The following is a 26299-nucleotide window of genomic DNA, read 5'->3' as shown; positions in this document are numbered from 1 at the left end:
AAGGACAAGCTGTGCCTTTAATAGGAGCCTCTTGACCTTTAGTGTGGCTGAAAGAGAAGGGTGGATTTATGCAATTGTAAGGGAACAATCCATATGGATACAACTTGGAGTGGGCATGGGTACTGTATTCTTATTCCTTCCCAATCAAAGAGCTAAAATTTCCAACATTTACCCACTGCAACGGAGATCAGGTTAAAAATTTGGTGTAAAGGAAAATGATTGATCAAATAAGGTTATAGAAACAGAAGTTTATTTGTTGCCAATTATCTTCCTAAAAGTTTCGTAGCACACTGTTACAAAGTTTTTTTAGTATTTTATAGATGGAACTGTTATGGGATTTTTTGCCCGTTGTTAGGGCATTTTCAGTTTTTTTATATAAAGGTTTTACATTTTATTTACCATTTGTTTTTTGACTTTAAAAATGGCATGTCTGAACTGATCAACTAAAACCGGTTTCTTAACTAATCAATCTCTTGGTTGACATTGTTCTGACCTGCCATGTTGAAGTGTTGCATTATAATGAACATAAAGGTTACATTATAAGCAGCTTCAGTTATAGTAGGTTACTTGTCTTAGGCTTTTTTTTATATTTTACGATTTTTTTTTAGATTTTTTGTTTATATTAACACCTACTTGACAGACTGTTCACGTGGTTGTGGTCGAACCTAAACAATTATGCCTTATCTATTGGAGTTAAACAGCGTGCAAACAATAAGAAGGCATTTTACTATAACCAATATACCTTTAAAACATGAAAATAAAACATACTCCAATGATGGGGCACAAGTCGAAAACTAAATAATTAAAGTTACTGCAGTGGAAAATGTTTGATGGAAGAGACTGCATGCTAAGTAAGAGTTTACATGTCTTCCTTCTTCTGGGCTGCTACTGCCACAGCTACAACTTGTTGTTTAGCTTGATGAGCCTGCAACACTGCCACAGCCTCTTCAACCTTGGCCTTCAGGGAATTGCGATCTTCCAGCATATGAAGGAGGTCAGAATTGTCAATTTCCAACAGCATGCCAGTAATCTTGCCGGCAAGCTCAGGGTAAATTTCACGAATAAGGGGGAACAAACGTTCTCCCAACATTTGTTTTTGTTCTTGAGGCATAGCAGAAGCCAACATTGATGGTGTAAGTGGCTCCTGACCCTGAATATGCACAGCTGGTTGGGAAACTGGGGCAACAGCTGCAGCAGCAGCTGGACCACCACCTGAAACTGCAGGAGGATTACGCATATTGTTGGTGTACTTGTAGTTGGAAGCTCTTGCAGCATTGGAGAGAGCAGTAGGTGGTGGAACACCAGCATTTGGTGCAACAGGTCTAGCTGCCTGCAGCAAATTTGGCATTTGCTGCTGCTGTGCAGCTGCAGCTGCAGCAGCCATAGGACGGACACTGCGGGGACCTGGCTGTGCTTGACGAGGAGCAGACCTGAAGGGTGCTGCTTGCATAGGGAATGCAGTGGTTGCTTGAGCACCTGCTCGCACCTGTGTAGCAGGTTGTGCAGGCCAACGTGGTGTGGCTCTGATCTGGGCCATCTGTGGAGTATAGAATCTTTGAGCTTGAGGCATGGTTGGCATGAAGTAACTTGTGCCACCTGGTTGGAACATCTGTCCCATTTGCTGCATGCGCATACCAGCAACACGCTGCATGTACTGCGAAGCAAGGTGTGCCTTACGATCTTCACGACGTTGAGCCAAGGCAACGTACAGAGGCTTGCTGACCAAGATCCTACCGTTCATCTCTGTAACAGCACGGGTGGCTTCTTCTGGGGTTGAGAAGCAGACAAATCCAAAGCCCTTTGAACGGCCATCTTCAGTCATCACCTTGGCACTGGTGATTGTACCATAGTTGGAGAATTCCTTGCGCAGTCTTTCATCATCAATGGTGTCGTCTAGATTCTTGATATAAAGGTTCACACCCTGGTACCTGTTCATGCGTTCTATTTTCATCATCTCGAATTTCTTCTTCAGCTCAGCTTGTCGTTCGCCCCTCTTCTGAGCTCTTCCCACATAAATTTGTTTTCCATTCATCTCTTTGCCATTAAACTCATCACAGGCTTTTTCAGCAGCTTCTGGTTCTTCAAATGCAACAAAACCAAAGCCCTTTGATTTGCCATCCTCATTACACATTACTCTATGACTGGTAATCTTACCAAATGCCGAGAAAAATTCGTAGAGCTTTTCATCATCTAGGTCATCGCCGAAGTTCTTAACGTACACATTAGTGAAACGTTTTGCCTTCTCTCCCAACTCCTTCTCACGCTCTGCCCTAGGAATGAACTTCCCTACGTATACTTTCTTGCCATTAAGCAACATACCATTAACTTTTTGGATGGCATTTCTAGCAGCTTCCTCAGTTTCAAAATGAACAAAACCATAACCTTTAGAATTTCCAGCCTCATCAGTAGCAACCTGTAAGAGATTAAATTGAAGGTTAGCTAAAAAATTTCAAGAAAATTTTACATGTTCTAAAACTTACTATTGCAAGGACCATTTAATTTTTCCCTCAATATGATGGAAAAAAAAAAAAAACTTGCCCACCCTTTTGTAGTATCAAGGTCCCCCTTCCCACTCATTCTACATGAACTTTAGAGAAAGGTAACAGGGTATAAAAACAGGTATTGGGAAAAAATTTAGTGACTGCTCTTTTAGAGCAAGCTGTAAAAAACTGAGAAATTTGATATATGCGGTCCTTTATTACCATTCTTCACTCAGTGGACTTTTAACCCTTAAACTGTCCAAGTGTAGATCTACGTTCACACGTGTAGTGCTCCGAAAGTAATTTTTTTTTTTAAAACAAGAAAGCACGTACTAAAATAAAAAGTTCGGAGCATTACACACGTGAATGTAGATCTACGTTTGGACAGTTTAATGGTTAAAGCCCACTGAATGAGCAAAACATCAATAAAGGTCACACTGTACTACATCTGCCTTACCATTGTATATTTCACTTTTGAAGAGCCTCGGTAATTTTTATTTTAAATACGGTATAAAATTTACCCACAATTTAAAGAGGAAACTTAAATTTCATTTTGGACCATAATCAACTTATAAAAGGTTCAACAGGTCAGTTCAAGAGTGCCAAGGTCTGGTAAAGTCAACAGTGTTCTAAACATTTCACAGGGACTGACAAGCATCAATTAGGACCAAGAATCATTAGGTTTGTGTAAAATGGAGCACTGAAGAAGAGTGCATCAGTGAAAGCTAGAAGAGTGACCCGTTTATGGAATGGCTGAGCTTAAAATTAATTACTTTTATGACTGTCACTGGCAGTGTCATGGTACTACACCACAAGCTCAGCCCACTTACATGAGCCGTGAATGGTAAATTTGTACCTAGAGACGAGAGAACGGATGTATGCGGTAAGTGGTAAGTATGCACCACAGAAAATCCTGCAGCGCACAGTGCACAAGGACAAAAACTGTTTTTGGTTTAAAACTGACTTAACGGTGAATTTTTATATGGGTTGTTATGGTTGCATTCTGTTTCTTGGTCCTATTTTAAAGAATGGAAGATGTTACAAACATGATTTCCATTGTTTCAGGACTGAAAAAACTTGGCTTTAAGCTTAGCTCAAAGTAGCAGAAATGTTAGATACTTTTTTTTTTTTTTTTTTTTTTTTTTTTTTTTTTGAAGATAGTCAAGAGTAAACCAATTAAGTCGCTTCCACTACATGCCCAACTGATGGGTCTAACGTGTGTTCACAAATGCATTGATATTACACATGTATATACATGTAATTACAATATTACATAAGTTGTGTGAATAAAATCAATTTGTGTGTAAAGCCTGGGAATGTAACTAATAAGTTATTTTAGTGCCAGAAATGCCCACATTTATGCTGGACCCTATTTTGAAACGAATACTTTGAAGTTTGTGTGAAATTGGCCAGATTACCAATTTCTGAATACTTTATTGGGTAGTTGGAGCAATTCCTTAACCCTTTAACTGTCGAAACGTAGATCTACATTTACACATGTAACTCTCCGACCTCTATTTTCTCCATTTGAAAGCATTTAAAAAAACGTAGATCTACGCTTGGAGCGCTACCTCTAGTGAACGTTGATCTAAGTTTGGACAGTTTAAGCGTTTATGCTCAATCTATATAATGGAAAGCACTAGCAAAATGGCTAAGACTGTGGCTGACTGGAACAATGTCTCCGGCCTGAAATAAGACCGTGAGCAAAAATCACAGATGCGCCAATATTGCTGACTAAAGTGCATTTATGTGCAATTTCTTTAATTTTCCATCAAATTTGTTACTTAGTTTTATTTCCTTAAGAAAAAATCCTTACCATTTCATGAGAATTTTTTTTTGTTTAAATTCTTGGACAGCATGGACAAGTTTCAGATCTGGACAGTGAATGGGTTAATATCAAAACACAGCATCAAGATTTTGTAAACTGAAAGTACAGGAAAGGCAAACCATTTACTTCAAAGTTGATTTAACAAAGCAGGGAATTTACTTGACGAGAGTAGGCAGCTAACGAAATTAGCAATATTTAAGAATATATAGCAAACAGTTTCAGAATAGAAATTGTGAACTTGCAGAGGAATTTAAACCAAACTAAGTGTGCATGGCAGGTAAAAATAATTAATAGGCAGAGAATAAACTTGTCAAGCAATACACACAATGTCAAACTTGTCCACAGGGTCCAAGAATTAAAAAAAATTACTTATGAAACTGAAGAGAATATTTCTAAACATAATAAAACAAAGTACAAAATGACAGAAAATTCATGAATTTACTTTAACGCAAATTTTGCTGTCAGCCATTTTATGCATTGGCAATTTTGCCCAGTCCGATTTCAGGCCAATTAAATTGTTCCAGTCTGCCAAATTTTAACTTTCCCTAGTATGCCTTCCATTTCAGCAAATGAGCACAAGAAACTGCCCAATCAACTATTTCAAGTACCCTAGTTATCAGAAATTGGTAGTTTGGCCAATTTCAAATTCAAAATAGAGAATAAACAATGCAGGTATTCCTGGCACTAAAATAACATTTCCTCTGTTCATTAGTTACATTCCCAGCCTTTACACTTAAAAAAAAAAATTATGCATTACTGTACTGCATAAATAACTTTAGCACATTCATAAACAAAGACCAATCAGTGGATGCATAGTGGAAGAGTAACATGATTTGTTTACTCTGGAATATTTGGCAAAAATCTAATATTTCTGCCATTTTCTGTAATATACCTTCCATTCTATCGAACGAGACCAAGTAACTGAATAAAACTATAATAACCACACAAAAACACCACAGAGCGTGTTTTAAACAAAAAACTGCCATTTTTTTTTGTGCAATGTGCTGCAGGATTTTTTTTTTATATGGTGCACTTACCAGACCCATTCTCTGGTACCTAAGTCCAAGTTTACCACTCGTCTGAGTGAGCCGAGCTTATTACGTACTTCTATGGCACCAACCCAGAGTTCACGACCATTGAACTATGGCATTGACCCTCAAGGGGTTAATGGAGCAAGAGTAACAGGAACAGGTTGGGAGACTAGTCAAGTGGCCCGAGGTAAATCTTTCAGGAGTCAGAAAATATGAATGACAGTGGGAGTAACAGTTAAAATACTCAATTTTAAACAAGAGAGAAAGCTCTAATAAATGTGAATAGTAGTGACACTGAAAATGAAGTGCTATGACAAATCCACTTCACTGAAACTTCTGTACTGTCTTAGCTAGTCTAGATTTTAGCTTCTGCACATTATTATTATAATCAAAAAGAAGCACTAAGCCACAAGGGCTATACAGCGCTGCAGGGTAGGGAAGGAAGCGAGGGTATTGGATGGCAGAAGGGAGGAGGAATGATCAGTAGGTTACAGAAAACAGCGGAGCAGGGGATAGTACGGGGGTAGGGGGTAGCAAGAGATTGAAGTAGAAAGGGCTGAAGGTATCAGTTTGTGAAGTAAGTCAGTTGTTGTCAAAAAGTCATTGAGTGTGTCTGGATGAAAGGTGGGTCCATCAGCAAGAAGGGAAGGTAAAGAGCAGCAGAGCGAAGACGACGACGGAGGTAAATTCTGCGTGCTCGTTGATAAAGTGGGCAGTCCAACAGAATGTGGCTGACTGATAATGGAACTTGGCAATTCTCAGAGAGGAGCAGGGCGCCTCTCCACGAGATATCCATGAGTAAGACAAGTACGGCCAATGCGAAGACGGGAGAGAGTAGTCTCCCAACCTCGACACTAGTGATAAGACGGCCAGTAACCTATACTCGGTTTTATAGATTGAAGTTTGTTGCCGAGCATAGTAGACCAACGTTGTTGCCAACGGGTGTGAAGTTGGGAAGATATTGCAGCAAAATAGTCCGTAAATGGAATACCTCTACATGAAACCGGTAGGTCATGTACTGCTGACCGCGCAGCAGTGTCTGCCTGTTCATTGCCCTGTACGTCAACATGACCAGGGACCCAACAAAAAGCTATCTTTATGCTTGGTAAAGATGCGCCGTAGCCAAAGTTGGATACGGAGCACTAAGGGGTGAGGTATCAAATTTCTGTATAGCCTGTAAAGCACTAAGGGAGTCAGACAACCACAAATGATGACAGGCATAGATGCAATACGGGTAAGTGCTGTAAGGATGGCATACAATTCAGCAGTAAAAATACTAGCCTAAGATAGTAAATGCCCTTGTACGACGCTCTCCGGAAACACTGCTGCGAATCCTACGCCGTCAGAAGACTTAGAGCCACCTGTGTACACAGCAATGGCATGAGAAAGAGTGAAAGTGGTCAAGACAATGAGAGCGGGAAGTGACCGTAGACAGTTGGGCTTTCGAGCAAGGGAGAGAGAAAGAACAGACTCGAACAGCTGGAACTTCCCAGGGGGGGTAGGGAAAAGTGAGATGCTACATGTACATAGAAAGGTGGTAATTGAAGAGAAGACAAGAGCGAATGAAGGCGAATAGAGAAGGGACGGAGTAAACAGGGGCGGCGAACAAATAAAGAATGTCTACTAATATCAGTGACCATTCTATAAATGGAAGGATTGCAGAGATCATGAGAACGTACATAGTAGCGAAGGCAATGGGCATCACGGCGATCGGATAAGGATGGAACGTTCGCTTCTGCATAGAGGCTCTCGACAGGGGAAGAGCGGAAAGCACCAAGGCATAAACGTAATCCTTGGTGATGAATGGGGTTAAGGCTAGAGAGTAGCAGGAGATGCCGCTGAATAGATCTGGTCACCATAATCAAGTTTCGATAAGATAAGGGTGGAATGTAGGCGAAGGAGGGTTCGACGATCAGCTCCCCATGAAAGATGAGCAAGGGTTTTAAGGAGGTTCAGCCGGCTGTGGCAAGCTGCCTTCAGAGAGGTAATGTGAGGTTTCCAGGATAACCTACTATCAAAGAGGAGGCCCAGAAACTTGACTATCACGTTCAGGGATACGGGAGCCATAGAGGTACAAAGGATGATCGGAGATGACAGAGCGTCTAGTGAAAGTAATTTGGTGGGTTTTAGTGCTGGAAAATTTAAACCCACGTGTGGTGGCCCAATTGGAAACACTGTCGACTGCATTCTGGAGAGAAACTGTAATAAGGTGACAGTCAGCGCCTGCACAGGCAATAGCGAAGTCATCAACATAGAGTGATGACCAAATATCTGATGGAAGACTAGAGGCCAAATCATTAATAGCAAGGCGAAAAAGTGTTGTGCTCAGAACACATCCCTGGGGGACACCTTCAGCTTGGATAAAGTCCGGGGAGAGCACATTATTAACCCGAACACGGAAATGCCTGTCAGTTAAAAAATTCTTAACGAAGGATGGCAGATTGCCTCGAAGGCCTAAGGAGTGGGCTTGGGCTAAAATATTATACCTCCAAGTTGTGTCATATGCCTTCTCAAGGTCAAAAAATATGGCAATAACTGAGTGGTTATTTGCAAAGGCATTACGAACATACGTATCCAAGCATAGTAAGGGGTCTATGGTAGAACGTCCCTTACGAAAGCCATATTGACGAGTGGAGAGACTGTTGTGCGTCTCTAAATACCACACTAAACGTCTATTTACTAGGCGTTCCATCACTTTGCAAACTGCACTGGTAAGAGCAATGGGACGATAGTGGGAGGTTTCATGTCCCGTAGTGCCTGGTTTGCGGAAAGGGAGAACAATGGCGGATTTCCACAGCTGTGGAAGAACTCCTTGTGACCAAATAAGATTGTAAAGGCGTAATAGGACTGCAAGGGCTGACTGATGTAAATGTTGTAGCATACGAATATGAACGTCGTCGGGCCCAGCTGCCGATGATCGCCAAGCTGAGAGTGTTGCCTCCAGTTCTTGAAGTGTAAAAGGCACATTATACAGTTCTTCTCTGAGAGAAAAGTCCAAGGGTGCTAACTCTCTGGCAGACTTTGAGGAAAGAAATGAGGGGAATAGATGGAGTCCCTGAGAAATACGGACCAGATGATTGCCAATTTCAAACGTACTGCACGAGCACAAGCAGGAGACCACCAAGGCACGCATTTCTGATAATGCCTGCCCGACGTTTGGGGTATAGAATGAGAAGCTGCGGTTAAAACGGAGGACGAGAAGAGGTGTAAAAGCTCATCGATGGAGGACGAAGAAGGAACCTCTCTAAAAACAGTTAGGTGTGAGTAAAGGTTCCAATTTGCCTGATCAAATTGCCAGCGTGGGATGTGAAGAGGTGGTGAATATGAAGGGGAAGTAAGAATGATTGGGAAATGATCGCTGTCATGCAAGTCCGGAAGAACAGACCAAGTGAAGTCTAATGCAGCGGAGGAAGAGCAGACAGATCGATGCAAGAGAGAGAGCGAGTCCAAGGATCAAAATGGGTGTGAGTACCTGTATTTAAAACATGGAGGGGGTGGGTGGCAAGAAAAGCCTCTAACTGAATGCCACAGGAATCACAGCGAGACCCCCCCCCCCCCCAGAGGAAATGGTGGGCATTAAAATCGCCAAGTAACAGAATCGGTGGTGGTAATGACGAAACAAGGAAGGCAATATCCGGAATAGATAATGCCCGAGAAGGAGAGAGATAAAGAACAGAACGTATACCACCTATGCAAGTGGATACGGGCTGCTGTGTAATGCAGCGAAGTATACGAACAAATAGCTGATGGTACGGAATATCAGTGCGGAGAAGAAGGGCACTTTCATTAAAGGTCCCATCAGGAAAAGGATCTGAAGAATACAATAAATTATAGTCTGAGATAGGAGAGATAACAGCAGAGTAATTTTGGTTCCTGTAAGCAAACACCAACAGGGGAAAACTGGGAGAGTAACATCTGAAGCTCACCCCAATTACCCCTGAGGCCACGTATATTCCACTGTAAATAGGCCATGATTGGCAATGATAAAGATACCTGAAATCCGCAGGTAAGGGTTCCTACGGACTAGAGGGGTTAGAAAAGTCCACATGCGGAGGCAGTGGAAAACGTTCAAGCAGCGAAGGAACGGTGCGCTGTGAAGAAAGGAGTTGCCCAGATGGAGTAGAGGAGAGAGGAGCGGAGGGTGGATCAGTGTCCATTGATGGTTTGGTCTCTGCAATATATTCAGAGATTGCTTCAAGTGTTTCAGAATTCAGAGACGTCGTATGGGAGACAATATTGGAAATGGTAGGGGGAGGATGAGTAAAGATTGGAACTGTAATGGACTCTACCAAGGTAGGGGGGGACAGAAGGGTGGAGGGAACTGGAGAAGCGTGGAAGGGGACAGAAGAGGCAGAAACCTGGGAGGTGGCCGAAGAGGAAGAAACTTGGGAGGGAACAGGGGAGGAAGGTACAGTACGAGGAGGAGGGTGAACCTCTACACTTGTAACAGAGCCAGTGAGAGGGGGAGAACCAGGTACAGAGACAGGGAAGGGAAAATGAGGAGGTGGAAGATGGGTAGGAGGTGTTAACAGACTTTTTTTACTTTTGAGAAGTAGAGGGACGATTGAGAGGTGTCATACGAGATCTCGTCGCTACTGAGGCTTGTGAGAGAACACCAAGAAGCAAGATCAGACAGACGAAGTAGGGACGTCTGAGCCGAGGACAGCAAAAGAATTGGCTACAGGAGTGACTATGGGAGAGGTAACCACAGAGGTGGGTGCAGAAGATGGGATACCAGAAGTGGGGGGACGTTTTGAAACACGGGAATAAGAAACATGAGGTAGTCTCCCTTGGAGGTGGAGATGAGAAACTGCCATGGCATAAGGGAGACCCCCTGCCTCTTTGAGGTAACGGATTTCCCGCTCGTTTAAGTAAACTTGACAACGGCGAGAGTACGAAGGGTGAGCCTCATGACAATTAAGGCAAGAGGGAGGTCAATTGCAAGATGTATTAGAATGGTCATCGGCACCACAGACTGGGCATTCGGCAATAGATCTGCAATATTTCGCTGGATGGCCAAATTGCCAGCAATTTCTACACTGTTGCGGTGTAGGAATCACCTTTCGAACTTGTAACCGATGTCCTGCTACATAAACTGAGGATGGGAGTTCACGGCTGTCAAAAGTTAAACGAGCCACATTGCTAGGGTATCGTCTCCGCCCGCGGGCAGGAAGAACGTAAGTGTCTACCTTGAGGATTGGGAGATCTTGGAGTTCCAGCTGTTCAAGAATGTCAGTGCCACATGTCTGGAAATTTTGTTGAACTATGGTATGGGGCAGAATGATGGTACCACTACAAGAATTGAGGGAATGATGCTTTTCAATAGTTACAGGAACAGTATCGATATGGGAAAGACGAGAAAACTCACGAGCCTGGGTAGCATTCTGTACGGTGACGATGCGCGTACCGCTCTTAAGAGCATGAAAAGAAATATCTTTACCAACATGGCGTAGGAGTGCCTTGCCAATACTGTGGTCAGAAAGATAGGCAGTAGAGGAAGTCGGTCGTAAAGTGAAGAATTTAGTCCATTGTGCAGTCTGAAACTGAGCGTGGAAAGGTAGTGAAGGACGTGTCGATCTTTTCTGAGAAGAACGAGAAGGTGGAGCAGTATCATCAGCAGGTAATTGTCGTTGTCGTTTAGGCGTGGGACCAGAGTTGGTCCGACGTGGAACGGGCCGGCGATTCGAAAACTGCTGCACCGTAGAGGGAGAGGCCGGAAGCAGTCAGAGGAGAGCGAAGGTCAGATAAATCGAAGGAGTCAGTCGAGGCCTCAGTACCTGAAGCGGGTGAGGAAACAGCACCGGCAAGAGGTACAGAGGCATGAGGAGTGTCCGAAGAGTGGTCCAAAGACGAGGCGGGGTCAGAACGGAGTGCGGTATCAAGAAGGGGCCCGGGGGTAGCAGGTTCATGGACTAGGGCTGCCATGGTTAGGTTACTTCTTTCTTTTTGTTTTTAAGAAAAAAAAGAAAAAAAATAAAAATAAGAAAAAAATAAAGGGGGGGACCGGGGAGGGATAGTTCCTAGGAGGAATGAAAGGGCCAGAAATCTCCCTCCGCGCCCAAGAGGACCTCAGCACCGCAAGTAGCGCAGATGCAGCATGGAACCCGTGCCATACCCTACCCATCATGCCAGTAAACCGGCAATCCGGGATAGCAACCTCACATCTGCCGAGCTACCTCAGTGGACAAAAGAGGGCGGCCGGAAATCCGCCACAAAGCATACCTCCTTCGGCCACCACCCCCGGAATCCGAAAGGTGGCTTCCAGAGATACACCCGTCGCCCGAGAGACACCCAAAGCCACCCTCCGGGATACCGGAGAGGGATCAGGACATCCCCAGGCAATCCAGATTCCACGGCAAACTACGCCACCACCAAGAACCTCAACGGAATGGGATGGACCCCGGTACCCTTTCCCCTACCTAGGAACTAGCGTGCCTGTGGAAAAAAAAAAAAAAAAAAAAAAAAAAAAACGCCAAAAGGGAAGGGCAAAAGGGAGGGGTGGGGAGGAAAGGAAAAAGGGGAGGATGGGATAGGGAATGGGGGGTAATTAGGTTCGGTCTGAGGAAGTAGACCGACAGGTCTAATTCCTCAGACCAAGAGCCTCTTCACCACGCCAAGGAGCCCCCCCTTGAAGAGGGAGCTTTTGCACATTAACTGGGTATTAGATATTTTTTGTCAAAGCTAATTAATACATGTCAAAGCAATCTTGTGCTTACTTTAATATTCCAATATTCCTAGCAATTTTCCTGCTCCCACTGCCTCTCCAATATCCCCCCCATCCTTTCTAAGAAATGTTCATCTTAATATGAAAGCTGTCATGTGAAGAGAAATCTCAAAAGTCAGCTCTACACCAAAACTCTTCTAGCCTTTGCAGACAGTGTCAAGTCTGTGCTTCTATACTTTCCTAACAAGTATTTTCAATCCTTGCCTTTATTAGTGCAATCAATTGCACTAATCTTAAAACACAGGACTAACCTTTATTTTCTTCACCACCTTTATCTTACTATATAAATGGTCCAAAATCAACTCTGTACAATTCCAGCTACAATTGTGGGCAAAGTGTAAATTTTTGCAACCACCATATTTTGACACTACATTGCACTTCCCAAAAAGTTTTAAAACTACACAAGAATGAGCAAATCCATGTTGAGGGGAAGGGGAGAATTTCATATACAAGCAGTGAATATTATCCCAAGCATAAAATATCTTAAAATTTACAGTTTTTACCAGGTATATTTAACTTTCTACAAAAAATCACAAGGAACCAGATCAATAAGATTTGGAAGCTACAGCCATTCAAGAGGGCTGAAGGAAAAAAAATTTCCAGACTGCACCACTCCTGACCCCCAAATGTCCTGGGGAAGATCATCAACGACTGTACTGTAGAGGCGACCTCACATCGCCCTGCTCTGCTGAGTATAGGTTTCTGTGGACTTAGAAGCTTTTATACCAAAATAATTCCCCCCTTGTGTAGGAGGGTAATTTATATCCTTTGGTACTAATTAATGCCTAACTTCCTTAAATTAATTTAAGAATTAAGAAATTTATCTTCAATGAGGTATTTGAGTTACCAATTTTTTTTTTTTTTTTAAGATAACTAGGGTAGCATTTCAAGATATAAATTTAACCCAACCTGTTATTTTTCCATGCCTAACTGAAGTGTCAAAACAAGCAAAATACAGTAATCAACAAATACATAGTACAAAATTGTATTTAAGAATTTTATATTCATAAAATATGAAATTCTGTACATAAAGCTAAGATTGTATAATAAGGAAGATTTAGTATCAATGTACATGCTTAATTTAACTAGTACGTATTAAGCACCCCAAAGATTTACATTTATCAATGCACATAATTTAACTATACATCCCCCTATAAGAAAAAAAACTTATGTATGTACAAACCTTACAACTAAGAATGTTTCCAAAGGCCGAGAAGGTGTCGTACATGGCCTTATTATCAATAGACTTGTCTAAATTTTTGATGAACACATTGCCAACACCAGATTTCCGAAGGGAAGGATCACGCTGGGACCACATGATACGGATGGGACGACCCTTCATGACATCAAAATTCATTGTGTCTAGTGCACGTTCTGCATCTGCAGGTTGTTGAAAGTTGACATATGCATAGCCTAGGGAGCGACGAGTGATCATGTCTCTGCACACACGGATGGACAACACAGGGCCAGCAGAGGAGAACTGCAAACATTGTAAATAGTTATTTATGTATCTGGTATGAAGGTAATGGAAGTAGCCATACAAAATAAGAGCTCATTATTCAGCTAGCATTTGTTTTCACCAAGACAACTTTAAAATTTGCCTTAAACAAAAACACCTAACAACTACATTAATGAATGTAAATATTGCATTAGACAAAACTGAAGCAAGAAAAGAGATCTCCCTAGTACTGGATATAAATACCAGAGAATTAAAAGTTTTGACCATTCACAAATTAAGCCCCCACAAAGCCTAAAAATGGTGCAACACTGCTTACTTGTTCCAGAAAGCTCAGATTAAGTTAAAATATTGGTAAATCATGTTACACTAACCAATAACTATACCCACTAATACGCTATAAAAGCGTTTACATCTCTAATTATCCTAAGAGGCACTTCTCTTCCCACAAGCAAAACTGCTTAAGTAAAATAATGTAAGAATTACTATTTGTATTCCTTTACTAGAGATCCTTAATAAAAGTACCTTCTCAAATAACATAGCTTCTGTACAATCAGCATGGAGGTCCCCAACATAGAGGGAGGCTAGAGGATAGCTGGGGCCACTAGGATTCATTTTGCAGCCAAGTCACACCTGGAAAAAAAATTTTTTTTTTGCAAAGGTTTGATAAAGGCATCCTCCAACTGCAATCACACAAGTAAAATGACATTGTAAACAGTCAAATGCTTAAATTCCATTGTACACAGTAGCAGCACATGTCAGATTAACCCTTTGACAGTTTCAGGCCCCTTTCTGAAACTCATTCTGTCGCTAAATTTTTTTGGGAAAAAAAAAAATTCTTATGAAATGATAGAAAATCTTTTCCCGACGGTAATGACACCAAGAGTTCGAAATTTGGTCGAAAACTCGTGGAATTACGCTCCCACGAAGTTAGCGGTCTCGGCGACATATGCGTATCGGTGATTTCGCCAACTTTGAGCCCTACTTTCAGCCAATCCTTTGTTCCAGTTGACCAAACTCGTAGCTATTTCTTTAGAACCCCATTTTATCTATCAGCTGAGTACAAGAAACCTCCCATTTACCAATTTGGACTACCCAATATTGTGGTCAGAATTTGGCAATTTGGCCAATTTCACGCAAACTAAAAAAGATGCCAATTTCAAAATAGGGTCCAGAATAAACAAGGTAGACATTCTTGGCACTAAAATAACATATGCTCTGTTCATTAGTCACATCTTTAGGCCCCTCTTGTATTATTATTGCTTTCTATTTTGATTTTTTATTCATACAAAAATACAAAATTTACTGTTATGCAGACTACTGCATTATTGTAAAAATGGTATAAATAATATCAGTGCACTAGTGAAAGAATATTAGACTCCCCAGTTGACGTGTATTGGACGTGTGGTGTGATTTGTTTACTCCTGAACATTGGTAAAAATCGAACATTTCCGCTACTTTGAGCTCAGTTTCAAGGTCGTTTTCATCGTCAAAGTAATGAAAATCATCTCTATTTCTGTAACATGTTTTCCATTTTATCACCTAATACCATGAAAACACAAATACATCGATAAATACTATAAGAAAATACACCTCAAAGTCGGCGTTTTAATACAAAAAAAAAAAACTCAATTTTTTTTTCTCTCTCATTATGCACTGTGCTGCAGGATTTTTTTTTTATGTCGTGCACACTTACCACACAGACCCATTCTCTCACATGTGGGCCTACCAGCTTTCTTCCGCTTGATTTGAAGCCGCTAGAATTATCGAGTATATATACACGTCTGAAACACTGGCTCGTAAGACGTATATATACGACCAAAACAGTCAAAGGGTTAATGGGGACTGGTCAGAACTGTTAGCATTATTGACCAATAATTTTACAGTCAAAGTTACTGGGTCAAATAAGCACAATCCTTTTACCCCTACCATCCCAGGGTGTTAAAAACTTCTCTAATATACAAATTATTCATAGAACAGTAAACCCATAAGGGCCCAGTGTTGGGGGAAGGTGGGTGCATTCTAGTTCAATCCAAGGGGAACAGGTCTTGTGCTTCAGATCAAGTGCCTCGCCAGCATTGCTGAACCTTCCTTGAGGGCCCTAGTATGTAAATACTGCATTATCTAGATTGGCTGATCTTATTAGACCATGTAGCAGTTCAAGCACTGGCATGCTAATTTTAGGCTCGCCTTGCCACAAGATTAAATCTTGTCCAGTCTGAGAGCAGCTGGAAATAGTGTAGTATCTAAAGTCTTTGATAACAGACTCGCATTAATTGGGGAGCATTAAGTAAGGGTTGAGGGTCATACAGAGCTTGGGGAAAGGAATGAGCATCTGGTTCAGACTAAGGAAGCAATAGACTAAATTCCACCACCAGCTGAGAAACTTTTTTGTGGTTAGAGGCATAGTTTTTGGGACTGGGAAGTGGAGATCTTTCCCCAGAAGAGACTACAGGTATGCTAACCTTCCTAGTGCACTAACAGCAAACCTAGATGAATGAATCTTGTTAGGCAAGCACTATGTACAACAGTTGTCTCAACACATTCCTGCTAGTTTTAGGACTAGCTTTTATGCTCAAATCCTGTCCATTACAAGATCTCAACAGTAATTTAAAGTCTACCAATAATCAGCTATAAGCTGGTACTTCCGACTAGCAAAAATATTGAATTAAATATCTTCAGACTACTTTCTATCAAACGCCTAAAATTTTTAAACCAAAGCTTTAAATTTGCAAGAGCATTTTCAAGTTCATAAAATAGTGTACAGTATATAAATTATAATTAGATTCCTAACTATATAACCCTTCCTCCCAGACTTGGTCTTGCTTGTTGCAAGAAACTAGCAAGCCTCCTTTTAATTAAATGAAAGTAATTTCCTCTTCCATGAATTATGTGGCATGTGAAAGACATGGCTTTGATCATGTCAATTTGTGAGGGGGTTCTTGTCACACTACCCAAGGGAACTAAACTAGTCTGTCAGCAGTATCAGTAATTTTCAACTGAAAGGGTGTTTGGAGGCACAACTTGTGCTGTACTTTCCACTGTGCCCTTTAGTCACTTTTCTAAATATACACTGGTATGACTTCTCAAAATAATTCTTGGGCAGCTATCCTGGAAGTTGTGAACTAGGTAGAGTATAGGGTGGTTATAGAGGAGTTTCTGCAAGAGGCTCAGTGGAACTTAATTGTCTGATCTTCAAAACTGTCTAATAAGACAATTTATTATGCTCATCCCCATATCCAGCTGCTCGAGGGTGATGCCACCCAGTTTAACTTTGGCTAATGCCTGAAGTTTTAGTATTGTATTGGCCTTCATATGCAGCATGTACTACTACACAAGCAGTGCAGTAGGCCTGGAAAGTCCTTTCTTCAAATTAGTTTCTTGGAAGTTATTCAACAGCTCTTCATTTCAATGATATTGCTAGATAATTTTATTCAAACTATTGCTAAACCAGTATTCTTATATAATTACTGATCTTATCTGCTGGTATGCAGAGTCAATTTTCCTCATTTAAATTAATTTAAATGCCATTAATCTATCAATTTGTGTAATATGACAAACAAATAAACCTGATATATCCTCTAGAATGAATAAAATATGTCATTGTGACAAGTGGAGGTGGCCATCCCCATTCCCACATTGTTGTGGTATTCACTGCCATTTAGTGACAGCTTTTCAAAGCTTATTATAGTACACATTATAATTATAGTATTATATTGTACGTACATTTATTATATATTATAATGGGGAAGCGCTAAACCCATAGAATTATACAGCACCTGTGGGGGGGGCAGGAGATGGAAGGAATTCAGGCTTAATTTAGGGAACCATGGCCCAGTGGCCTGGTGCTTCACTCGCAGAGGGCTCGGGTAGAAACATTTCAATGCATTTCCTTACACCTGTTCTGTTCACCTAGCAGCAAATAGGTACCTGGGTGTTAGTCGACTGGTGTGGGTCACATCCTGGGGGACAAGATTGAGGACCCCAATGGAAATAAGTTACAGTCCTCAATGACTCGCTGTTATCCTGGGCGGCCAACCCTCAGTGGTTAAAAATCCGAAAAAAATCTTATCTCACAGCTCCCTAGATCAAGAGCCCCTCACCAGCATCAAGGAACCTCCCTTGAGGGGGGAAGCTTGCATCCCGAATTTTGGCTTTTATCCAGAAACAAAAGTAACCGAACGACTGCTCGTATCCTTGGGGGAAAAAAAAAAAAAACTCGCATGCTGGGGCACTTAAGCCGAGGTTCCACTGTACATATAAAATGAAATAACGCGTGAAATTTTGAGTTTCCACACAATGGAGAGACTGTGCTCACCAAGACTAAATAAGCATATTAGAAAGATTGGGGGAGCTGTATAGCGAGTTTTGGTCGTAATTTGAAATGTCTGTACTGGCGCAATGCCGTCAAGCGGGGCCCTACTGTATTCAGTTTGAAACTAGGTATTTTATATTAATTTTAAACAGGAAAGCATATAGGAAACTAAGTCAGTACGAGTGGTTGCCTCTCAGATTATGTGCTGTACCTTCCTTTGTTCAACTTTAATCCAATGCTGTACTAATAACAGCAAGCCTTCATGTCACTCATGTTGCCGATTCCCTATGTGATGTACATACTTGTGTAGTTATCCCCAGCATGTTATACAAGCTTCCCTGTCCAGCTATACCAGTAACTGTTAGTCACATCCCTACATTAAGACCGTTAGTGACTCTGCTAACCTAACAAGACGTTCCGAAATCTCCGTGCTCTCCAGGGCACGGAGCAGTTGAACATAAGACAATGTAGCGAGGTCAGGCTCTGGTCCTGCGCATATCTTAATACAATGGACCCCCGGTATTCGATGGCATCGGTATTCGATAAATCCGATATTCGAGACATTATATCGCAAAAAAATTTCCTTGGTATTCAATTGAAAACCCGGTATTCGACACGAGTCATAAGAGACCTCTCCACATGTGGCCTGAACTGTGTGTGCCAGTGTTTACAAGCCAGCCAGTGTGCGCGCATCTAAGGATACATTCGGTACATTCCATATTATCACTGTTTGGTGCTTGTTTCTGCAAAATAAGTCACCATGGGCCCCAAGAAAGCTTCTAGTGCCAACCCTGTGGTAAAAAGGGGTGAGAATTAGTATGGAAATTAAGATTTTGAAGGGTTTGGGGCTAACCCTGAGAAGCCTATACCAGTTGTGGAATACATTGTGCCTACTTCAAAAATTAAGGAAATGTGTGCACAGTGGGTTGAAGTGCAAACCTTTATGGATGAAAATCACCCTAACAGCTATTACAACGACAATGTTGTGGCCCATTTTAGACAAATCGTAAAGGAACGGGAGGTACAGAGCTCTATGAACAGATTTGTTGTGCAACAGAGGTCCAGCGACTCAAGCTGGTCCTAGTGGCATTAAAAGAAGGGAAGTAACCCTAGAAAAGGACTTGCTACCTCAAGTCCTAATGGAAGGGGATTCCCCTTCAAAACACTAACACCTCCCCTCCTTCCATCCCATCAATCACCAGATCTTCATTAAAGGCCTTCTGCAGTGTTCCTCCATTCTTATGTTCTTATGTCAATTATTTTATTGTTATTGTAATTATTCTATTGCATTAAACTTAATATTTCATTTAGTAAAATTTTTTTTCATACTTTTGGGTGTCTTGCACGGATTAATTTGATTTTCATTATTTCTTATGAGGAAAGTTGATTCAGTTTTCGATATTATCGGTATTCGATGAGCTCTCAGGAACGGATTAATATCGAATACCGGGGGTCCACTGTATACGCTACCTAGAAATCCATCGAGTATTCTACCACCCATGAACCCATTAAGACATTCACAGTTTAAATAATAGTTTATAGGAACAGATCCCAGTAGTTCCAGCTCTGTATGCACCACCATACCTACTACATTATCAAAAATTGCTAAACCTGCAAATATGCCTATTACAGTGCTTTGCTATTTATATCTTATTCATTCATTGGGCCAAGATTTAATGCAACTGCCTCTATTCCTCTCCTTTCCATTAAAATGCCTTCAAAGAATGACAAGTCAATTAGCAATGTAAGAGTATTCAGTAAAAACCAATTAAACTACTACAAATTCATATCAAAGCTGAGCTTAAATGCTAAGTTACCTCTTCTTATAAAGGAGACTAGTTCCCACAGTAGTCGTGGGTGGAAGTAGCAGCCAGCACCATATCCAAAGCTATGGGTGGAGGGAGAGGGGTGAGGTAGTTTTGTACACAAGCCATTATATTTTAATAGTAAAGATTTTAACATTCGCACCAAATTTACAGTTTTCATTTTGCAACTGCTTAGCCATTCTTTAGCATGGATGAAGGGACAACTATTTAGGGAGTGAAGTAAACAAAATCTAAGGGTTGATGCACCACTGGTGCCATTTTTCCAAAAGGTTTATGTACACAAGGCATTAAAAATGCCATTGGAGTAGGCCATGTAATAAATGAACTCTTTACTCTTAGTCTTTTGTTTTCCACAGCAACCTTGCTTTTAAAGCAGGCTATGTTCAAACAAGCGATGAACTTCTGGAATTATTCAAACACTTCATGATAAGAGGCAATATCTTCAGGATTGGGGGCTAAGTGCAGGGACCCAGCAGATAACAGTTTACTAGCAATGCAGCATAACCAAAGTTGTATACAAAAAAATGACAAGAGGAGAATCAAATTTCTGGTTAGCCAGTAATGCACTACAGGAGTCAAACTACAAATGTTGAGGTAGGTAGTGATAGAAGTCAATTCAGTAAGTTGGAGACCAGAACCACACGGCATAAATTAATGAAGACCCTGCCAATGATATGAAACATTAAAGTACAATCTGTGGACTTCTTATCTTCTTTAATTCCCCCCCCCCCCCCACATTCAGTTAGAGACTGAAATTTAGTTTACAAGTGCCATGACTATCGTTTTTTTCCCAGGCTTAGAACCTTACAACTGTCTACATTAAACTACATCAGTCACTTTTCTAACCATTGCATTAACCTCTAGATATTCCTGTAGTGCTCATAAGTCAAAGTTTATCTGATGGCCCATTTTTGCATCATTGGCTAACATGTTGCCATTCATTCCATCTATGTAGTCCAAATAGATGTCAAACAAAGGCCCTAAGGCTGACTAAAATTAGTATGGAGTCTGAATGCTTTTAGATAATTTTTTTTTTTATGAAGTTTCAAAGGCTTTGGTGCATATTCAAGCTAAGGAAATAAATGGAATTCTTACAACTTTCTAAGAATGCCAAAGCATGGCAGTTTTTGGCTTTTCATGGAGAAAAACTAATATTTTTGGTATGCAAACAAATTAACAAGATTTGCAATACATGTACTCTCACTGCCAAAATGTTCCACTTGCACAGCAAAACTCAAATGCAGGTGAATGTAACACTGGTGATAAAATTTTGAGATGTCCCTCATCTTTGATAGCTGTTAGTCCTTAAGTTTGAAGGACTATCACTTCAAAATTACTTTTGACTGGTTATATTCAACTGTATTTAACTGAAGCCTACTATGAAGATTTAACGTTCGGTAAAAGATATTGAAATGTTGCAAATTTATTAATGGCAAGAGATTTTGGAGATTATTAACCTATAGGGTGGTGGCCCATGTCTTCAGATTTAGTTCTTGTGGGATCCTTTAATACTACCCACACAATGCAACAAACATCCAGGGAATAAGGTGAACAGGGGCAGAGGTATAATGAAACATTCTCAACATTTCCACTAGTCCAAGAATTTAACCCCAATCCCTCAAAGCTAATGAGTACCACCAAATGAGGCTGTGAAAGGGTTGCTGCCTTTGACAATTTAATGGAGGCTAAGATAAGCAAACTGCTAAAACTCCTAGATTACTGTAGGGACAAGAGGGTTTTTTTTTTTTTTTTTTTTTTTTTTTTTTTTTTTTTTTTTTTTTAGATTAACAAAGAATTGTTAAAGAAAAACTGTTGTTGGCCACTAGCTGAACAGCAGCATTTTAATATAAGAGATTTACAATATTATTCAATGGCCTTTAGAATATGCTGTGGCCACTAACTTGTAGAAACCATAACTCATGTGGATTATAATATTGGAATATGGGGATGAGGGGGTGGGTCAATTAAATTTGATACAAGGGGAAAGACTGGTTTGATTCCTTGGATCAAAAGCCTCACTGGCAGCAAGGCACCTGGCAGATTTAACTACATAATTAAGTTGCATCATATGGCCACTGGGAAAATTCTTAAGTCCTTCCCTCTGCTTGGCTTTGTGAATTTAAGCATTTGCAACATTACTTTCAAAAGTTTTTCAGTAACCCCATTCAATAGGTAATAACTATCCAGCAAGATTAGCTTTCAAATCTATCCAAGTTAGGAAGGTGGAAGGTTTGGCAACCATAGATATCGAACAATATACGTACATATTAGGATACAAATGCTTGCTAATAGTTTTACTAAATTATGTGAGAAAGCTCTCCAAAGCCTAGACTAGAAAATAAGACTACCTAACCAATCAGCAACTTTGTAAGAGATCATAGCCACAGTAATATACTTAGGATAAGGCAATCATTCAAATATGCCTATGTAAATAAATCATTGGCTAGTTACTAAACTATTTTGTGTACTTTTCCATACATAAAACCTATGTACAGCACACCATGAAATAAATATTTCCTGAGCTAATTTTTATTTGAGGAGATCAAAGAAAATCAGAGGTTTTGTTTAAGGTTCAGTTAGGCAACATCTGATTAGGCTACACTTAATTTGAAAACAGAACCAATGTTTCCATTGGCCATGTACAAGATGCCTCTGTACCAAGATATATGAACGTTCATTTTACAATACAAGCTGTTTACCATATGAAATGGTTATTTCTTGGGTAAACTTTTTATGGGAGATTAGTAAATATCATACCTTATTCTGGCTAGAATGCACCATGGAGGGGGCCAACCAACCATTACTATTCAGCCACATGGCACCTGACCAATGAAGTCAGGAGCCAAGATAAGATTTCATTTGGGTTTTTAACCCCGGAGGGTTAGCCACCCAGGATAACCCAAGAAAGTCAGTGTGTCATCGAGGACTAACTTATTTCCATTAGGGTCCTCGCTCTTGTCCCCCAGGATGCAACCCACACTATTCGACTAACACCTAGGTACCCCTTTGCTGCTAGGTGAACAGTACAACAGGTGCAAGGAAACACATCAAAATGCTTCCACCCGCCGGGAATCGAACCCAGGCCCTCCGTGTGTGAAGCGAGAGCTTTAGCCACAAGGCCAACTAGCCAGTTAGTGAACAAAGATCATCAATTTCCAATCATGAAGCATTAATTTTTCACTGGCATAGAAGTATATTCACTAACACTTCAGCTTTGAAGGCTACAGTGCAAGTAGTGCTCTAGAATAATTTCTTAGGTGTGATTAGTTTGTTTGCCTATTATCTAATCCCAAATGGACATGTCACTGACTTTCTTGGGTTATCCTAGGTAATCTACACATGCTGCTATGTAATATCTATATACTACAAGTACATGGCATATAGGCCTAGCTGACATCAATGATTTACTATACTATGTAGAAAGCCGAAAATCAGTTTTGTCCCAGGATGCGACCCACACCAGTCTACTAACACCCAGGTACCCATTTTAAACTGACGGGTGAACAGGGACAGGAGGTGTCTTAGGGAAATGCATCCCTAATATTTTCCAGCCGTACCAGAGGAGATTCGAACCCCAGACCTCGGTGTGCGAGCCAAGTGTGCTAGCAATCTAGCTACGGGCACCAAATATATAATTATGGAACTGTATTTGTATACTTTTACCTGAATAAAAACTTGCTTAACCAAGACAGGACTCAACAATGGGCTCATGTTAGAAAAATTTATAACTTGTAAAAGGAAGCACTGGTTTGGAAAGTTGTGGGTGCGTGGAATGAACTCCCAAATAACATAGAAGCAAAAACCTTGGTAGCTTTAAAAATAGGTTAGATATGTACACAAGTAGATGCAAATTAGACCTGCCTAGCATGGGCCAGTAGGCCTGCCTCAGCTCTCCTTTATGAACATTAAGCTAATTTACTAATTTACTAAAAAAAAAAAAAAAATATGCAGAGGAGCATTAAATAATTACCAAGCCTTCTGGTCTATGCAGGCTGCAAGCAGGATGAATAATAGGGTGTTTGAGAAAGACTTTCCTAGTATGAGCCAGTAAGCCTGCTGCAGTATGCCTCTTTTTGAACACTTCAGCATGCTTACTGGCCTTATAATGTAACCACACAAATACATATGCAGTGACACTGAAGAACAGAGGGGGCAACAAAATTAATCAACTGTACAAAATTTTATACCAAGATTGATGATCCTGGACCTGGACTTGGAATAAGCCAAGACAAGGCAGGTGCACATAGGTAAGAGGTTAGGATATCTAACAAAAGTACTGAACAATGGATGAAACCTAACCACATCCAGATTAAGAAGCATATGAATAATAGTTCTGAAGTAATTTTATTCAAGTGGAACAATCTTTACAGTAAAGATAAAATTAGCACCTTGTGTAGCTTTAAAATTATAGATTTGAACAAAAAAAAAATGTAAGTCTGGAAATGCCTACTTTCACTTTTCAAAGTGCAAGATTAGTAGAATGTAGAGCAAAAATGAAAAACCAGGGATAAAGACTAACAGAGTTAGGGAGAACAACTTTGCAGTACACAGTCAGTTGTCAGGCTTAAACACATTTTATTGTACAGTAATAAAGGAGTGAAGCAGATAACCAACACGTGTCATAGCACAAGCCAGTTCAAGAAGAGAGCTAAGAGGTACCTAATGGATGTACATACAAAAAAAAAAATTTATATCTAACATACGTGTATTGTAATCTGATCCTATCTTACTATTAATGTGCATAACTGAATTTACTTAATCCCTAGTATATCTCCTTTTATTATAACTTTCTACAGTTAAATTACCCTTTTAACTTTAAAGTTAAAACAATTATCACAGGGATCCCAATGGAAATACGTCACTGACTTTTTGGGGCTATCATAGGTAATCTACACATTCTATGTACAAAGAAAAAATTATACAACTTTATGCATACCCGTCCCTGAATAAAAACTTAACAGGACAATAGAAACTTTCCAGGACTCAACAATGGATTAAAGTTAAGTATTTTATTTATTTGCGAGTTACGTTATTTACGATACAAAAAAAAATTACAATATTGTGAAATTTAAGACTAATTTCGTCAAGGATCAGTTCTCTTACTATAACTGCGTACATGGGAGAGCTAAACCCGACGGGAGTAGCAACGCCTGGGGTAACAGCAGGGAATATATGGAAAGATGAGTCATGAGGTAACTCGTTGCTGGAGCTCCTTCACCATCAATTCAAAATGTTTCAACGTCTGGGTATCTGTTGCGGACGTTTCGCCCTCCAGTGTATCAATACAAATTCAAGGACATGAAACGGTATTATATACAAAATGAAGTAATCAGTCACGCAGCCTTCAAGACGGATTACCCCGTATTTTGTATCAATTTCTGCTGCCTTGCATTTGTCCTTCAATTTATACTGACACACTGGAGGGCGAAACGTCTATATATTGCACATACATAAAATTCTCGCTGGTACTGCGCACACACGTAGAAGAGGAAGGTAGTAGCTGAGAGAGTGAGGAAGGAGGTAGAGAGAGTGAGGAGGGAGGGAGAGAGAGAAATAATGGTAGTGTTCACGAGGCAGCGGCCGCCATGACACCCTCAACACCACCAACATATGGAACACATATACACGCATTTTAAACCACATAGCGACATTCTTATCATCACACGCAATTATAGGTGCTACCTCTTAATTAATTATTCACTGTAGTAGCACCAGAACAAATTAAAAAAAATATATATCAACTGTACTCACCAACAACGTCACGAACACAAACTGCTTGTATACTTCTGTTTCTAAAACCGTTTGCAATTTTTATGGGGGGGTTTTTTAGGTTATTTTGTAATTTTTTTGGTTATTTTTTTAATTTTATGACAAAGATTTTATCGAGTGGTGTGTGATACTAATAAAATTAGCGACACACAACCACACGTGAACAGACCCTACGTTAAATGAAATAGGGGTAAACCCAGCGCCCCGCGCACTTATATTTATAACCTTAGGCCGCGCCTCCCCCATCCCTCTCCGCGACACTAAGTAGGTAGGTAGGTAAGTAAGTTTATTTAGGTATAAATACACAGAAATATGATTACACAAATTATCATACGTGTTAACATTTGTGTGTATTACTTAGGATAACTTGAAAAAGTCAGGTAAAGCGGATTATTTCCATTGGGGTCCTTGTGTACTAACACTCTACCTCATAACACATCTCCTTTACCCGACAAATACCTTATTTATTTCGTATTTTTCCTTTTTCATATCCGCATTGAGTCTGTTTTCCATTTTTAGTCGTTATTAAAAGTTTATTCATGGGGTTTTTATATTAAATAAAAGTAAACAGAGCTTCGAAGTCATTGTGAAAGTGGTATCACTCCGCTCACATATCGCCTTTTTTTAAGTTGCTAGACGCACCTTATCTCCATTTATATAATCACTTAATATCTACAATTATCCAAGAATTTTGTCTTGTGGAATATAACCGGGGAATAAAAGTGAAATGAGAGAGTGAGACGTACTAATGAAATGTATAATGGAAGGTACATAAGAGGTTAACATAGAACGGTAGCTGTGTTCAAGGCCGCCAGCTGGAACAATATTATACCTTTTATTACGGAGTTTCAAAATGCTAATCACTCTTTT

General features: G+C 40.4%; 1 protein-coding gene across 2 annotated transcripts; it reads right to left on the bottom strand.

The window, feature by feature from the left end:
* Nucleotides 1-228: 228 nt before the first annotated feature.
* On the bottom strand, nt 229-25636 carry pAbp (poly(A) binding protein). 2 transcript variants are annotated; one of them, XM_053796431.2, is made up of 5 exons: nt 25412-25636; nt 19652-19722; nt 14045-14152; nt 13247-13543; nt 229-2413 (listed from the first exon to the last, which is right to left on the bottom strand). In XM_053796431.2, exons 3-5 carry the CDS (start codon nt 14132-14134, stop codon nt 860-862), a joined length of 1941 nt encoding a protein of 646 aa, XP_053652406.2. In that variant the 5' UTR covers nt 14135-14152; nt 19652-19722; nt 25412-25636; the 3' UTR covers nt 229-859. The 2 variants fall into 2 exon arrangements, with proteins under 2 accessions (XP_053652406.2, XP_069958867.1); XM_070102766.1 differs by lacking the exon at nt 19652-19722.
* Between the last annotated feature and the right edge of the window lie 663 nt (nt 25637-26299).

This window comes from Cherax quadricarinatus, chromosome 83 (genome assembly GCF_038502225.1).
Source record: "Cherax quadricarinatus isolate ZL_2023a chromosome 83, ASM3850222v1, whole genome shotgun sequence".
Classification (NCBI taxonomy): Eukaryota; Metazoa; Arthropoda; class Malacostraca; order Decapoda; family Parastacidae; genus Cherax; species Cherax quadricarinatus.
The sequence above is the reverse complement of the archived record's forward strand: the minus strand, read 5'-3'. Positions and strand labels throughout refer to the sequence as shown.

What these genes read in the sequence shown, in the direction of transcription:
- pAbp (XM_053796431.2), bottom strand. Translation starts at nt 14,134, where the DNA reads ATGAATCCTAGTGGCCCCAGCTATCCTCTAGCCTCCCTCTATGTTGGG. An exon ending in AAGCTATGTTATTTGAGAAG is followed by an intron (nt 13,544 to 14,044) that starts GTACTTTTATTA and finishes CAATGTTTGCAG; the next exon opens with TTCTCCTCTGCTGGCCCTGT. An exon ending in GAAACATTCTTAGTTGTAAG is followed by an intron (nt 2,414 to 13,246) that starts GTTTGTACATAC and finishes AATCTCTTACAG; the next exon opens with GTTGCTACTGATGAGGCTGG.